Genomic DNA, 17,799 nt, shown 5'->3' on the forward strand with positions numbered 1-17,799 from the left:
TTGACAGAAAAATTATTTGTATTGAGATTTCTTGGTTTAGTCCAGGAACAGAATGTCTACTCAAGTAACTTCTGAGCCTCCAAATTGCTCATTTTTCTAACTCAAAAATATTGTTTAATGTTTTATAGTTTAAATGAATGAAGTCACTCAGTCATGTCCGACTCTTTGCGACCCCGTGGACTGTAGCCTACCAGGCTCCTCCATCCATGGGATTCTCCAGGCAAGAATACTGGAGTGGGTTACCATTTCCTTCTTCAGGAGATCTTCCCGACCCAGGGATTGAACCCTGGTCTCCTGCATTGGAGGCAGACGCTTTAACCTCTGAACCACCAGGGAAGCCCCAAAATATATGTATTTGAGACATTATGAATTTTTTTTTGAGAAATGAGCTTCATGTTGGTGAGGAGGGAGTAAAGTATATGAAAAAGAGGGGGATTTTCATCACTACTTAGAAAACCAATAATCATGGTACTCTAGGTAAAAGATTAGTTGTCATTGTTGAGCAGAGTCTTCCTCCTTCTGCCTTGATGCCCACAGGAAGTTATCCTGTCTGGTTGTGCTTCTTTTCCCTGTTGGGCAAATGAAAATAATAATGTTGAAAAGTCTCAAATGAATGTTGAGCAGTTCCAATAATTAATGATTACAACACAGTTGGGTGGGCGCAAACATTTTGTAAGTGTTAATTATTTAAATTATTATAATAAAGTACACATGTCAGACAGGTCAGCTGTCCATCACTTAAAATGGTGCAAATTGATTTGTTAACCGATTATGTGTCCAAATAGTTTTGAAACAGTAGTTTTTCTGAAAAAGAGTTGTCAATGTTGTGGATACCTTTGGAAAACATCTAACATTATTGTTTCTAAATGATATTTGGTGTACCAGAATCCATAAAAATCCATATTTTTTGACCCAAAGTATTTAAAGATAATTAAGGTAAAACTAACTGAGACCACTGGGACACATTTAGAACAATGTGTGATAAGAGATTCAGCTCATATTTCAAAACTTAGTACTAATTTTGTAGTGACCTGGTCAAAATTTCAATGTTTTTGTCCATGTTTCCCATGAGTAATACAAGAAAAACAGAGTATGTTGTCAGTGTAATAGTGGATAAGTCTTGAGTTTGGTGGATAAGAGGTATTACGAGACTGCAAAGTGTTATTAACATAATCTGCTTATCTCTAGATCTTTTATAAATACTAATTAAGTGATAATCTTTTGTGTAATAAGGTAAGCATGTATTATTAAAATCATTTTGAAGACAAGTTGACTGTGAAGCTAAGAGGCAACACAGATTATAAAGCATTTCTATATCAAAGCAGGACTGGAATGTATGATGCTAAACTCAGAGAAACATTGTTATCTATTTACTCATAAGGGCAAACCTCTTGAGTTTTTTAATCATAGATTTCCTCCAAACTAACAATTACTACGAAAGTTTAGACATGCTTTAGTCCTTTCTAGAAGTAGGGGACAGGGTTAAATATTCTAGGCTAGTTCTATCTATATATTTCTCCCCTGACAGTGGTTATTTTATTAACGATAAGAAATGTGTATTCAGCTGCATATCATTATCATTTCTTGAGAATCTATTAGGTATTAGTAAATTCATTATATAATATACATAGTGTAGGTAGAACCCCATGAACAGTATGAGATGGTTGGATAGCATCACCGATTCAATGGACATGAACTTGGTCAAACTTAGGGAGAGAGTGAAGGATTGAAAATCTCGGTGTGCTGCAACCCATTGGGTCATGAAGAGTCAGACATGACTTAGCAGCTGAACAACAACAATGTCGGTGCTCAAAAATAATTGAACATACAAACTTTAAGTTAGGCAGTTTTAATGTCTGCTTATTTCAGGATAAAGTTATTCCTTACATTATCTTATTCTAATGATTAGATGCTAATTTTTCCCCTGATAAATTTAGTGTTTAATTTCATATATGCTTTGGGCTCAGACGGTAAAGCATCTGTCTGCAATGCTGGAGACCCGGGTTCGATCCCTGGGTTGGGACGATCCCCTGGAGAAGGAAATGGCAACCCACTCCAGTACTCTCGCCTGGAAAATCTCATGAACAGAGGAGCCTGGTAGGCTACAGTCCGTGGGGTCGCAAAGAGCAGGACACGACTGAGCAACTTTACTTTTACTTTTTGGTATCTTTTGCGGTTGTTTAAAATTAACATTCTACATTTCTTCTAGCCAAGTTTGGAAAAGTGTGTTTCTTAAACACAGAGGAGGTTTGTTTTGTCACCAGATTCTTAGTTTTTTTCTGAGAATCAGACTCTGGTGTGCTAATTCCTCTCACTAAATGGCTTCCCTGATTCGTTTGGGAAGGAAACTCTGATGACTGCTTAATCTCAGACTGATTGGAGTTAGGATGATTTAGTAGGTTTTTTTTTTTTTTTCAATTCCTTCCCTTGCTGGAAGGTGGAAGCCTGAAGTTCTCACTAGCATGGTGTTATGTTGTAATTAAGCAAACAGACTGAGCCAGACTGCGTGGATTAGCATTCCAGCAACTCCAGTTATTAGCTGAGAGACCTCGGGCAAATTATCTAATCACTCTCTGCTTCAGTGTTCTTATCTGTAAAAAGAGGGTGTTAATAGAATCTACCTCATAGTGTTGTTGTGAGAATTAAATGATGCTTAGAACAGACCATGGACTTACCGGGTGGTGCCAGAGGTAAAGAACCCACCTGCCAATGCAGGAGACATAGGAGACTTGGGTTTAATCCCTGAGTTGGGAAGATCCCCTAGAGGAGGACACAGCAACCCACTCCAGTATTCTTGCCTGGAGAATCCCATGGACAGAGTAACCTGGTGGGCTATGGTCCATAGTGTCACAAAGAGTCAGACACTGAGCTTCATGCATGCACAGAATAAACCCTAGCACATAGCAAGTATTCGTTATCATTATTTTGACTTTTTCCCCCTGGAAGTTATGTTAAAAAGTCCTGGATATATATTTGGTTTCATTGCCTGTTGCTTTTGGTATCAAATCTGAGAAACCATTGCCAAGGCCAATGTCAAGAAGCTTTTCCTTATGTTTTCTTTGAAGAGTATTATAGTTTCAGGTCTTGATATTTAGGTCTTTAACCCGTGTTGGGTTGATTTTGCGAATAGTGTATGATCAGTTCAGTTCAGTCGCTCAGTCATGTCTGACTCTGCGACCCTATGGACTGCAACATGCCAGGCTTCCCTGTCCATCACCAATTCCTGGAACTTGCTCAAACTCCTGTCCATCGAGTTGGTGATGCCATCCAACCATCTCATCCTCTATGAACAGTATGAAAAGAGTACAATAGGGGCCCAATTTTATTCTTTTTACATGTGGATATTCAGTTTTCCCAATACCATTTGTTGATAAAACTGTCCTTTCCTGATTATGTATCCTTGGCTCCCTTGTCAAAAATCAGTTGACTGTATACATGTGAGTTCAATTCTGAGTTCTCTATTCTGTTTCAATGGTTTAGGTCTGTCTTCCCCCCTCCCACCATACTATTTTTTTCCCTCCCAATTGCAGTAAAATACACAAAGCATAAAATTACCACTTAACCATTTTATGTGTGTAGTTCAGTGATATTAAATATATTCATTCACAATGTTTGCAATCAATATCCATCTCCAAAACTGTTTTCATACTATAAAACTGAAACTCATATCTATTAAACAATAACTCCCCATTCCCTCCTCTTCGCAGCACCTGGCAACCACATCCCTACTAACACTTGTTATTTTCTATTTTTTTTGACAGTAGTCATTCACTTGCGTATGAGGTGGTATCTCCTTTCAGTTTTGATTTGCATTCCCTAATGATTAGTGAACTTCAGCCTCCTTTCATGTGTTTATTGGCTATTTATATATCTACCCTAGTGTTTTAATTACAGTAACTTTGCAATATATTTTGAAATTAGGCAGTGTGATGCCTTCAGCTTTGTTCTTTCCCAAAATTGCTTTGGTTATCAAGAGTCTTTTGTGTTTCTCTATGAATTTTAGGATTTTTTTCCATTTCTGTAAAAAAATACAGGTGGGATTTTGATAGGGATTGTTTGAATTTGTAGAGCATCTTGATAGTAGAAACATTTTAACAATATTAATTCTTCCAATCTGTGAACTTGAATGTCTCTCCATTTATTTGCCTCTGCTATAATTACTTTCATCAATGTTTTATAGTTTTCAGTGTACAAATATTTTATCTCTTTGATTAAATTTATTGCTAGGTATTTTATTCTTTTTTATGCTATTGTAAATAAGATTGTTTAATTTTTTTGGATAATTTGTATATAAAACTGTAACTGATTTTTTAAAAATGTTGAGCTGTATCCTGCAACTTTGCTGAATTTATTAGTTCTGATAGTTTTTTGAGGAAGTTTTAAGGGTTTTCTATATTTAAGATCATGTCATCTGCAAGCTGAGACAATTTTGCTTCTTCCTTTGGATTTGGATGCCTTTTATTTCTTTTTCTTACCTAATTGCTCTGGCTAGGACTTCCAGTACTGTATTGAATAAAAGTGGCAAGAGTGGACATGATCTTAGAAGAAAAGATTTTTGTTCCTGATCTTAGAGGAAAAGCTTTAAGCTTTTCACCATTAAGTTTGATGTTAGCTGTGGGACTGTCATATACGGCCTTTGTTGTACTGGAATACATCCTTCTATACCAAATTTTTTGAGTATTTTTATCCTGAAAGGGTTTGAATTTTGTCATATGCTTTTTTGGCCTCTATTGAGATGATCATATGATTTTTATCCTTCCTTCTGTTAATGTGATATATCACATTTATTGATTCGTATGTATTGAAGCATCTTGCATCCCAGGGATAAATCCGACTTGATCATGGTTTATGACCCATTTAATATGCTCTTGAATTTGTTTGCTAATATTTTGTTGAAGACTTTTGCACCTATGTTCATCAGAGATATTGACCTATAATTTTATTATCGTGTAGTGTCTTTATCTTTGGTATCAGGGTAATGCTGGCTTTGTAAAATGAGTTTATAAAATTTCCCTCTTATTTAATTTTTTGGAAGAGTTTAAGAAAGATAGGCATTGATTCTTCTTTAAGTGGTAGAATTCAGCAGGAAACCACCTGGTCCTGGGCTTTTCTTTGCTGAGGGGGTATGATTACCAATTCAATCTCTTTATTCATTATTGGTCTGTTCAAATTTTCTATTTCTACATGATTCAGTCTATGTAAATTGTATGAATTTGTTTCTTCTAAATTATCCATTTTGTTGGTATTTAAATATTCTAGTATTTTCTTTTTTATATATTTATTTGTCTGTGCTGGGTCTTAGTTGCAGCATGGAAACTCTTAGTTGAAGCATGTGGGATCCTTGAGCAGGGATAGAACCTGGGTGTCCTGCATTGAAAGCATGAAGTGTTAGCTACTGGACCACCAGGGAAGTCCCTCTAGTGTTTTCTTATGATCCTTTGTATTTCAGGCATCTGTTGTAATGTCTCCTTTTTCATTGATACTTTTATTTATTTGAGTTCTCTCTCTTTTTTTCTTGGTTAGTCTAGTTAAAGATTTGTCAATTTTATCTTTTCAAAAAAAAACCCAACTCAGTTTTGTTGACCTTTTCTAATGTCATTCTAGTCTTTATGTCATTTATTTCTGATTCTTCAATTCCTTTTATTTCCACTTCAATGAGTGTGTTGCACTCAGTGACTGGATTTTATTACTCTTACTGTTGGTACTATATGCTCAACAAGTATTTACTGAAGGAAGGAAGGTTTAAAATTTGACAAAGATATGAAAAAGACACCAACTAGTTTTTTGCCTGTTAAACTTAACACCTAACTTGTGAAGACCATTGCATTAAAGAGAAGAAATTAAAAACAAATTCAGCTTCTGTTGGTGGGGATGGGTGGGTGGGTGGGTACATTTAAAATGCAAAGACTGACCAGAACCAGTGAGGATGACTTGCAAGAGGAAGAACTTTTATTGAAACACCACCACAGAGAAAGCCAAAGAAACGTTACTATTCTAAAAATAATTTTTTTTTAAAGTTCATGGGAAGAAAAGCAGAGAAATCAGGGCTCTTATTTAGGAACCTAGCTTTGATTTCATATTTTGATTTAGGGAAACCTTTTGGGCTCAGGAAGGCACCCTCTGCTCACTCTTCATGTTGTTGACTTTGGTGGATTTCTCTTCCACAGTGTGAACTCTAGATGACAGAACTTTGCCACGAGGATCTATTTCTTCAACAATTGTTTTAACCACGGTGGCTTTAGATGGATCTAAAATGACATATATACTGCAGTAATATGGATGCAACTAGAGATTATCATACTAAGTGAATGAAGTCAAAACAAGAAAGACAATGCATATGACATCACTTACGTGGGGAATCTAAAAGATGGCACAAATGAGCCTACTAAAAGATGACACAAATGAACCTATCTATGAAACAGAAACAGAATCAGGGATATAGAGAACAGACTGGTGGTCACCTGGGGGAGGGGTTTGGATGGATGGGTTGGGAGGTTGGGCTTGGCAGATGTAAACTTTTACATGCAGAATGGATAAACAACAAGATCCTACTGTATAGCATGGAGAATTATATTCAATAATCTATGACAAACCACAGTGGAAACTAATATTAAAAAAGACTATATATGTATATATAGAATTGAATCACTTTGCTGTATAGCAGAACTTAATACAACATTGGAAATCAACTATACTTCACTTTAAAAAAAGAAAAAAGTTAAATGAGACATGAATTGGTAGAATTTATCAAATTCATAAAGGGGAAATAACTCATTCTTTGAAACATATACAAATGTTGAATGCTCAACCCAGCTTTTGTTTACCTTTTATCTGATTTCCTGGCCCACCATAGCCTTTTGATTTAGCGCAAGAGCTGTAAAAACATAAAGTATGTATTAGATATTTCACACTGTTTTGCAAGAAACTGATTTAAGATGAATGATTTAAGATGGGAGATAATGGAACTCTTAACACTAGGAGGAGTTTATGTACACATGACCTAGATCATAGGCACTTTGTATTTGGATTTAAAAAATGTCTTTAATAATCTTAAAATAGTTTTTTCAGTGTAAATACTACTTACCCATCCTCTCCATCTATCAGGCGGCAGTAGGTCTCGATTTCTTTCTCCAGGTGGACCTTGATGTCCAGGAGCTGTTCGTATTCCAGTTTCTGGCCCTCGGTTTCAGTCCTGACCTGATGCAGCTGCTCCTCTAGGGCTCCGATCTGAGCCTGGATCTGGGCCAGCTGGGCACAGTAGTTGCCCTCCGTCTCCGTCAAGGAGCACTCCAGTGAGTGTTTCTGAGGATCAGTGAGACAATTTAGTAGATGATGTCACTGTTTTAGGATATTTCAAAGCACTTAAGAGATATTGAGAGAGTTATCCTTACATAATAACTGTATTCCTCTTGTTTAATATTAATTGTTGCCCTTATTAGATGTCATACTATTTTTAATCTATTGGAGAATAGCACAGTTGGTGGTAAATGCTACTCATATCCCCATGAGTGTTAGAAAATTTGTTTTCTCTTAGGACACAGTCTAAAGATCTGTCTCCTCTCACTTACCCTGTGCTTTGGTACAGTTTGTCACTTTTTCCAGGAATTAAAGTCCCCCTACAGTTTGTGAACTCATTTCTAATCGTGTGGGAGCTTTGTGTCGTGAGGATTATAGCTGTTACATTAAAGAAGTAATCCTGGGATTTCCCTGGTGGTGCAGTGGTTAAGAATCTGCCTGACAATGCAGGGGATGTGCTACAACTACTGAGCCTGCACTCTAGAGCTCATGCTCTGCAACAAGAGAAACCACTGTAATGAGAAGCCTGCACACTGCAACCAGAAAGTGGTCCCTGCTTGCCACAAATAGAGAAAGCCCACGTTTAGCAATGAAGACTGAATGCAGCTAAAAATACATTTAAAAAAAAACTTTAAAAAATTAAACTCTGCATAAATTTTCTGGAAGTAGAATGATCCCAAGAAAAGAGTGGTGTTCTTAGGCCTTAAATAGTTTGATTCATTGGCTTTATGGGTTTATCCCACAGATGGGTGCTTGCTGTAATTTTACATGGGGTGACAATGAGAGTGTCTTATTCTTCTACCTGCAAGAATTTTACATTTATTTATAGCCTCTTCTGGAAGTTTACTAGCCACAGTGGAAAAAGTATAGACGTGGGAGTTAGAAAATTTGGAGAGAAGTTCGGGTGCCTTTGTATCTGACTGTGGGATTCTTGGAAAATTGCTTAACTTCTTTGAACCTCAGATTCTTCTCTTGGAAATAATAACATGAAATATAAAGTCTGGTCTGCCCAAGACCCAGGGTTATTGTGAACTCACGTGGGTGAAAGTGCTGGGCAACCCTTAATGAAAAAGGTTATTATTAATATTATTGTCATGCATGTTTAGCTTTATGGGCAGCCTTCATGCCTCTACTTTGCTTGTTTATGTCCCTTAAAAGGGAACCTGTAAGTGTTCCAATTAAAATTAAGTGGCCCAAAGGAATGCTAGATAAAGAAACTAGGATGGGTGCAAGTGTGTTTTTGCACTCCATGAACAGTGATTTTTCATCTTCTGACATGGGAGAGAAGACTCAGGGTAAAAACTGTTTTCTTCTCTTCTTTACTATTTATTTTTATTTATTTATTTGGCTGTGCCAAGTCTTAGTTGTAACATGTGGGATCTTTAGTTGCAGCATGTGGGATCTAGTCCCCTGACCAGGGATGGAACCTGGGTCCCCTGCATTGGGAGTGCAGAGTCTTAGCCCCTGTTTCTTTTTGAGTACCTAAAAAATCATTGTATTTTTTAATTCTAACATTTGACAATTATTAGCATCTTGGTATAATTTTCAGGCCAAAGATATTCCACTGTGAAAAAATGCAAATGTATCTTATTTCAGGCAGAGTAATGACTGAATAAAAATGAAAATTAATAACAGGTGGCAGAAAAACTAATTTTTTCCCCTCAACTTCTAAAGCAACTCTTTGGTGTCATTTTTACTTACTGTCGCTAAGAGAGACTGAAGTTCAATCTCCAGGGTTTGAAGAGTACGTTTCATCTCTGTCAGTTCATTCCGAGCTGAGGTGGTGGCGCCAGCATCATCAGAAATCTGCTGCTGCAGCGAAGCGCTCTGAAACATTATGGGCCTTGTTATGAGCGATGCTTGCATTAGCACCGGGTGCCAAGTCAGCGCATCCTAGCTTGCTTTTTACCTTTTCGTTGAACCAGGCCTCTGCATCCCTGCGGTTCTGCTCGGCCAGGGCTTCGTACTCGGCCCGCATGTTGTTCAGCAGAACCGTGAGGTCCACGCCGGGTGCCGCATTCATCTCCACGTTCACATTGCCTCCGGCCGCGCACTGCAGAGCCTTCATCTCCTAAAAGAAATCATGTTGGGATTGGAATATTTCTGAAGGAGCCAGACAGACACGATCCATATGTTTAGAAACTTCTGTTAGGGTTTCTTTGGAAGGAGATGAACAGAAACATTTCAGACCATCTAAGCCATATGGAGAAATCAACAATTTCTTTCTTGAATTCAAGATATTATATTTGTCATCTGAAACATATTTTTAAACATTTTTATTAAAAAAATTTTTAAACAGGGGAGGGAGACCACCTACCTCCTCATGGTTCTTCTTGAGGTATGCCAACTCCTCGCTGAGTGTCTCCAGCTGAATCTCTAAGTCCGTTCTGCACAGAGTCAGTTCGTCCAGGACCCGGCGCAAACTGCTGACATCCGCGTCCACGCTCTGGTGGAGGGCCTGTTCATTTTCAAACCTTAGAAAAATATTGGAAAGCATCATCACATCAGTCATCACCTTTTGTGTTAAGTCACTCAGTTGTGTCCCACTGTTTGCCACCCCGTGGACCGTAACCCTCCAGGCTCCTCTGTCCATGGAATTCTCCAGGCAAGAATACTAGAGTGGGTAGCCATTCCCTTCTTCAGGGGATCTTCCCAATCCAGGGATTGAACCCAGGGTCTCCTGCACTGCAGGCAGATTCTTTACCCTCTGAGCCACCAGGGAAGCCCCATCATCACCTTTTAGGTCATCATAAAACTCAAGCTAAAGGACTTCACTGCTGGTCTCCTGGTTAAGACTCTGCACTTGCACTGCAGGGGGTTCCATTGCTGTTGGAGGAACTAATTATTTTACATGCCACAAGGCATGGCAAATAGAATAAAATATAATAAACTCAGAAAGGATATTAAAAAAGGTTAAGGCAGAAACTGTATAAAACAAAACAAAAAACCCTTCAAACTAAGCTTTTAAGTCCAACTGTTAAAATATACTCCAAACTTCAGGTAGATCATTCATAATCATAAAAATAAATAAATTTCTTTGACACAAGAGAATGAGAAAACTCAAAATTCCCTTTTGTATGACTTTGACATTCATTTGTGTCAGTCTCCCAATTTCCCAATAAAATATATAATTCAGTGAGTCATTCGAACATGCATTTGGTTTAAAACAAATAAAGAATGGAGATGACCTCAAATAGCCTAAATAAAAGAGGGAAAGGCTTAGGCAACTGTTTTGGTTTCTTTTCAGCTCCACTTACTTTAGTCTGAAGTCATCAGCTGTGAGCCTTGCATTGTCATTTTGCAGGACAACATTGGCATTGCTTGTTGTTGCAGAAATTATCTGATAAATGGAGAATTAGTTAAGAATGAGGAAATATTTTTAAAAATTCAGATTTCCTTGAAATAAAGTCAACTATAAAATTATGCAATATTTTTGGCATCCTGTCTCTTGCAAGAAGATGATCCTTGAAAGTAGAAAATTTAAGTATAGCCTCTCTTACTCTCTATCTTACCCATTAAAAAAGAAAAAAACTTTCTATGGAAAACTTTCTATGTAAATATATAACCAGAGACATTGGGCAGTTTTTGATATTTTAGTATTTCTGAAAGCATAAACATGCATACCACATATTATATGATGAGTGAGCCATGTTTGAAGACCAGAATTTTAAACTACTTAAAATTAGCAGCTGAGAGCAAAGCCTCGCTGTGATAATTTAGGCATCTGTGCCTGTGCGGCTAATTACCCTTACAGGTACTAAACCTCATGACACTGTATTTCTTACCTGGTTCCTAAGGTCGTCAATTACTGTGAAGTATCTGCTATAATCGTGATCGAGACCGCGGCAGGAACCAGGCCCAAATTTCTCATACCAGCCCTTGATCTTCTGCTCCAAGTCGGCGTTGGCCTCCTCTAGGGCGCGCACGTTGTCCAGGTAGGAGGCCAGGCGGTCGTTGAGGTTCTGCATGGTCACCTTCTCATTGCCGGAGAGGAGGCCATGTTCATTTCCAGTGAAGGCGGCGCAGGAAGCATTTCCTCCGCCCAGCCCCGCGCTGTAGCCTCCTGCAGAGGAGCTTCCTCCAAAGGCGCAGGTGAAGCCGCTTCCAAAGCCTGGCACGCTGCCTGTGCTGCCGACCCCAAAGCCGGCTCCCCCACTGGAGAGCCGCACAGAGCCAGCTCCCCCACAGGAGCCAAGGCGTCTGGATGCAGAAGAAAAGCGCACGCTCATGGTGTCTAGACTGCCCTGCTTGTTTCTGGAGGGAAGCTCTGATGGCAAATGTCCTACTCAAACAGTTTCATGTACCTTTATATACACATTATCAGGGTGTTTCTTGGTGAACTCTGCCACCCATAGCAAAATAGTGTTTGCCAGCTCATCTGAAGTTTTCATAATTAGGTGCTTTTTTCTTAAATGAATGCCTTTACCCTAATGTGTCCATTTCTGTAGGTGGATAGTTACCTTAGGGTTATTTGTTATCTCCAAAATGAGAAAGGGAGGAGTATTATCAAGATTATTATAGTGAGGCATTTCAAATTTAGCATGAGTAATCCTTCCTGTCTTCCAGGCCTTAGGACTATAAAGTTCCTATAAGAATAAAATAGTGTGATACACAAACTTCTTTTTCCCTTTTGCTCAAACCAATAACTTTGCTTTTTCTCCAGTAAGTGAGCCATCAAAGTCATGGTTTTCTCTAGGTAATAATGATCCTTTTGGATAGATCAAAAATAATTTCAAGAACCAGTGGGTTCATGGTACCAGAGGAAGAAGGCCAGGTACAAAATGAAAATCGAAGAATTAAATGGGCTCTTCTTTGAAGACAGATAGTCTTCTCTTGATTCTTATCCCTCCTGAGTTACCATTCCATCTTTATTGGTTTTCTGTCTAAGCTCTTTTCTAACCAGGTTAAATAACAGTATTGGTTAACCTCTGTGGGTCTCAGTTTCTTCATCTGTAAAATGAAGGGACTAGACTATGACCTGATATTCCTGTTCTATTTCTGAATTTCTTGTATTCTTACATTTCTTCCTGTCATTATTTCTAGAAAAATTTTCTGCATTCATTTCCTCCACTTTTCACTTCCTGCTCATCCCTGAATTTTAATCTCATCATTTAACTGAAACTTATCCCACAAAAATTACTAATTACCCTACATCTCAAATCCAGTCATCATTTTTCATATTTCTTCTCCTACACTCTCTTGGACACATTTGATACTGACCACCTGAGTCTTAACTGAGTCCTAAACCATTGCTTTCAAGAATACAGCTACATCTCTGCTCCTTTTCTTTCTTCCACTCATAGATTCTGAAAGAATGGTCTAAAATTTGTCATTCTTTACAGTTTTGTCCTTGCGATCTTTTTCCCTACCCTCTCTCCCTCAGTGATCTCATCCCTTCTTGTGGCTTTGGCTCTATGTGAATGGTTTCATATTCTCTAATAATGGCTTCTTCCCCTTTCTGGACACATTCCTTACTATGCCCATCAGACATTCCTACTTGGATGTTCTGTCATGACTTTCAACTCAGTCACCTTGTCATCATACTTTGTTCTTTGGCATCCTTCTCTGTTATTTGTTGGTAGAATTACCCTGAGTCATCTCATGATTATTAAGAAAAATTTTAATTGCTCTCATTTTATACCAGCTGTCTCCAGTAATTCACTAGGTCCTATTGAATCTACTTCTGCAGTTTCTCTTGAAGAATTTTCCTCTTTTCCTTGTCTTTGTCACTATCATTTTCTTTCAGCTCAGTTCTTAGAACCTTAATTGGAATTTTGGTTTTAAGTCTTTCCTTTCCATCATGGTCAGGAGGCCAAGGTACCAGTCCTGAAGTACTACACCATTCATGTAAGTGAAAGAACTTGGGCTGTTGAGTCAGATATATCAGCATTCACATATCAGTTCCGTCATTTTTTCTAACTGTGGTACTAATGCAAAGTTCATTCTTTCTGAGTCTTGGTTTTTCATTACTAAGATGGAGCCCTTACTTGTATTGTTCAGATACTATTGAATGGTAGCTAAATATGTTATGCAATTATGCTTGTCAATGATAGGTAGTCAATGAGTATTTCTTTCCTTCCTCTACTTTTTTTCACTTTAAATCCATCAACCATAGACTAGCTGAAGCTTCTTCTCCTGACATTTCAGACTCTTCTTCTACCTGCCTGACTTGTCCATTCTTTTATTTTACTCCTTCTTTCCCTCTCCTCCATTTTGGTCTTTGCTCCATGCTGTTTTCTTCATTTGAGATTATTTAAGATCTTAAGAGATCTTGCATTTGCCAAGAATTACTGACATCCCTTTCAATTATATAGATTGAAAATGCAGTTGATAAAAATATACATTTTCATAAGCTAATAAGTGAATTTTCAGAAAAGCAAGCCAGAAAAACATGCTGATCAATCAAGAAATCACTTTAATAAAGCATTAATTTATTGTATTACATAAAACCAGGATTTTGAAAATGTTTTTTTGACTTGTAAGTTTCTGTTATTAGATGTGTATCTTTATTATCTCTACTATAGAAGTAATGAAATGTTTTTAAAGAAAAATATTGAGGCTTTAGCACCTCTAGCTGAACTTTTTCCTGAATTTTAGCAAGGAATTCAACATTTTCATTTTGCATTAGGCCCTGCAAATTATGTAGCCAACTCTGGTTATTGGGGCCTTCTCTAGGGAAGCTGAAAAATCCTGGAGAAAAGAACTCAAGATACAGGTATTTGAGTGTTTCCCACAAAAGAAACTCACCTGACAACCGCCCTGGAATGAAATACGCACACATACACACAGAACTTTCAAATACTTAAGGCCTTCCTCTTGAAAATGAACAGAATTTCAAAGATCACCTTACACTGAAAAACACTGCAATGTGAAAGACGAAGATTCAAAGAAAGAAGCAAAAAATAGCACTCTCGGAAACAGATAATCAAAGAAGCTGAAGAAAACTTTAAAAAAGAAAGTAATTATAATTAATATCCTTAGAAGTAACAAAAATACTGCATATTTGAAATATGAATAGAATATCATCAAAGTTGAGCTAGAGAGCAAAAGAAAGATCTTGGGATTAAAAGCTAACTTCCACAACCAAATGTCAACAGATTGGTTGGGAAATAAACTTTTAAAAATCTCCCCAACAGTAGAACAAAGGACAAAAAGATAGATCAACGAAAAGATTAGAAAATTAGATGCTTGGCCTAAGAAGAACAGTCTTAAGGATGCCTTCCTGAAATAGAGAAGGGAAAAAGAATGAAGAAACTATTTTATAAAGAACCAAGTTTCTAAATGGAAAGAAACCATCGAGAACTAGGAATAATAAATGAAAAAGAATCACAGCCAGGCACATGCACAGACTATTTCAGAGAACCATGGAAGAAAAGACAACATGTATCCAAGGATGAGGAAATCAGAATGGTTCGGGACTTCTAAACAGTCCTGGAAGCCATGATTCCAGTGAAGAAAGCCTTCAAAACTCTAACTGAAAATGATACTCAACCTAAAATTCTCTACTTTGACAATTAATCATGAGTGAGGATGGAATAAAAATATTTTCAGACATAAAAAGTCTCAAAAAATTCACCTCTCTTGAACTTTGTCAGGAAGTCACTAGAGGGAAAAATGAACAAGAAACAGGAAAGCTTAGGATCCAGAGAATGGGGTTCCAATACAAGAATGCATTGAACAAATTTCCCTGATGGTGTGTACAAGGTAAGTATGATATGTCTATAAGCAAGTAAGCAGGGTCTCTAACAACCCCAAGAGGCCAGGCTTCCCACTTAAATGGAACTTGCCTTGAATGTAGACAGAGGCAGTGGTATTCTAAGATACATGAATGATCAAGGAATCCTATCATGTACTACTATTACATTCCTGTATTAGCCAACTACTTCCTGAAAACAGTGAAATAGAAAGATAAGGTGACCCTGTGTCCTTTTCTGTCTTTTCTTACTTATCAGAAAGCCAGTGGTGAAGAGTGTTGGTAGAATGTGAGCCTGTAAAGTGAAATTTAAAAAATAGTTGAGTTTGTTTGATGCAGTGTTCCCACTGTTTTGGTAAGAATAAAATGCATATGCATATATGAGCTATAATATATGAGTTGTGGACTTCCCTGGTGGTCTTGAGGTTGAGACTTGTGCTTCCACTGCAGTGGCCATGGGTTCCATCCCTGGTTAGGGAACTGAGATCCCTCATGTCCTGTGGGGGAGATCAGCAAAAAAAAAAAAAAAAAAAAAGAATTGTGTAATTTCATTGACTGCATGTTCTTGTATTTGGATTTAAAACTGTCATTGCACAATATGAAACTGTAACATTCATGTCAATAGCTTAAATTTTTAATTTTTATGTACTTACGATGACATTGCTTCCCAGGTGGCGCTAGTGGTAAAGAACCCGGCTGCTAATACAGGACACGTAAGAGATTCAGGTTCAATCCCTGGGTTGGGAAGATCCCCTGGAGGAGGGCATGGCAATCCACTCCAGTATTCTTGCCTGGACAAGGGAGCCTGGCGAGCTACAGTCCATAGGGTCACAAAGAGTTGGACATGACGGAGTGACTTACCACACCTAATGACATTAAATGGCCAAAAAATCCTACTCCAAAACTATGACGTCAAGAGTATGAATGCAGAAGGAAAAAAAAAACCAAAACTTATTTTAGTGCGTTTAGTGACGCTTTTTCCGCTGATTTTTTTAAAAATTTTTTTTATTAGTTGGAGGCTAATTACTTCGCAACATTTCAGTGGGTTTTGTCATACATTTGCATGAATCAGCCATGGAGTTACATGTATTCCCCATCCCGATCCCCCCTCCCACCTCCCTCTCCACCCGATTCCTCTGGGTCTTCCTTTTTTCCGCTGATTTTTGAACATAGGACTCCACATTTTCATTTTGCACTGAGCCCTGCAAGTTATGCAGCTGGCCCTAAACGTTGTGCTTGTGTGTGCTCATTGCTTAGTCATGTCCGACTCTTTGTGACCCCATGAACTGTTGCCTGCCAGTCTCCTTTGTCCATGGAATTTTCCAGACAAGAATACTGGAGAGATTTGCCATTTCCTCCTCCAGAGGAGCTCCCCATCCAGGGATTGAACCTGCGTCTTCTGCATCTCCTGCATTGGCAGGCAGATTCTTTACCCCTGAGCCGCCTGGGAAGCCCATACATTGTACCATTGGGAAATTATTTCCCCATCAACTTCTACTATTTGCTTCATTTAGTGACCTTTGGCTCAAGATTTTATAAATATCCTTTTTGCCCCTTCTTTGAACTCCCATATAACTGTTGGGTTGTTTGGTAGAATTCCTGCCCTCATTAAAGCTTCTCATTAGAATCAATCACAAATTTGAGAAATATGAGAGCTGTTCTTCCTTTGCAGAGTTTAAAATTTTTTGGGAATCCCTATCATACAGTTTGATTGAGAAAGATGGAAAAATGTATTCATCAACCTCATGAAATTTTAAGTTCTAGAAGAGCTGCTCATGGGTTAAATCTTGCCCACCCTATGTTTCTGTACAGTCCATGAGCTAAGAATGGTTTTTTATGTTTAAATGGTTGGAAAAAAATGAAAGAAGGATAAATATTTTTTGTCATGTCAAAATTATTGGCCATTCAAATTTCAGTGTCTATAACTAAAGTTTATTGGCAGGTAGTCATGCTTATTTTCTTATCTATTGTTTATGGCTGCTGTCTACTTCAATGAATGAGTTGAGTAGTCATTGAAATAGAGAACTTATGGCCTACCAAGCTTAAAATATTTACTGTCTGGGCCAAATATTTTAGAGAAGAAGCTTGCCAACTTCTGCTCTAGAAGAAAGCCAGTGGCATGAGATTCTTTGCTGTAGATCTGTCGAGATTATCCTGATATTGGGGAATGGCATCCTGGTAAGTATCCACATCTCCAAATGAGTCCGAGATAGGCTCATAGGTGAAACACCAGGAATGCGCCATCTAGAGGTGGAAGTTTTCAATCGCAGGAAAATTTCTAAAAATTTTCCAGATTGCTTCAGTTCAGTCGCTCGCTCAGTTGTGTCCTCCTCTTTGCGACACCATGGATTGCAGCACACCAGGCCTCCCTGTCCATCACCAACTCCTGGAATTTACTCAAACTCATGTCCATTGAATCGGTGATGCCATCCAACTATCTCATCCTCTGTCCCCTTCTCCTCCTGCCTTCAGTCTTTCCCAGCATCAGGGTCTTTTCCAATGAGTCAGTTTTTCACATCAGGTGGCCAAAGTATTGGAGTTTCAGCTTCAGCATCAGTCCTTCCAATGCATATTCAGGACTGATTTCCTTCCAGACTGCTTGCTCATGTAAAAATGATTTAAAGATTATGCCTGCTTCCCTAGTGGCTCAGCATTAAGAATTGACCTGCAATGCAGGAGACATGAGTTTGATCCCTGGATCAGGGAAATGCCCTGGAGAAGGAAATGGCAACCCACTCTAGTATTCTTGCCTGGAAAATCCCATGGACAGAGGAGCCTGGCAGGTTTTAGTCCAGTTCATGGGGTCACAA

The 17,799-nt window shown here is 38.2% G+C and overlaps 1 protein-coding gene across 1 annotated transcript; it reads right to left on the bottom strand.

The window, feature by feature from the left end:
* Nucleotides 1-6,105: 6,105 nt before the first annotated feature.
* KRT27 (keratin 27) lies at nucleotides 6,106-11,525 on the bottom strand. Its single transcript, XM_061141136.1, has 8 exons — nucleotides 11,082-11,525; nucleotides 10,554-10,636; nucleotides 9,614-9,770; nucleotides 9,206-9,367; nucleotides 8,998-9,123; nucleotides 7,085-7,302; nucleotides 6,825-6,874; nucleotides 6,106-6,248 (listed from the first exon to the last, which is right to left on the bottom strand). The coding sequence occupies exons 1-8, from the start codon at nucleotides 11,523-11,525 to the stop codon at nucleotides 6,106-6,108; spliced, it is 1,383 nt and encodes a 460-aa protein (XP_060997119.1).
* Between the last annotated feature and the right edge of the window lie 6,274 nt (nucleotides 11,526-17,799).

The sequence above is a fragment of the Dama dama genome, chromosome 5 (genome assembly GCF_033118175.1).
Source record: "Dama dama isolate Ldn47 chromosome 5, ASM3311817v1, whole genome shotgun sequence".
Classification (NCBI taxonomy): Eukaryota; Metazoa; Chordata; class Mammalia; order Artiodactyla; family Cervidae; genus Dama; species Dama dama.

Excerpts from the sequence above, each read along its gene's own strand:
- KRT27 (XM_061141136.1), bottom strand. The coding sequence starts at position 11,525 with ATGAGCGTGCGCTTTTCTTCTGCATCCAGACGCCTTGGCTCCTGTGGG. Across the intron at positions 9,771-10,553 it reads GCTGATGACTTCAGACTAAA|GTTTGAAAATGAACAGGCCC; the intron begins GTAAGTGGAGCT and ends TATTTTTCTAAG. Across the intron at positions 7,303-8,997 it reads TTCAGTCTCTCTTAGCGACA|AAACACTCACTGGAGTGCTC; the intron begins GTAAGTAAAAAT and ends ACTGATCCTCAG.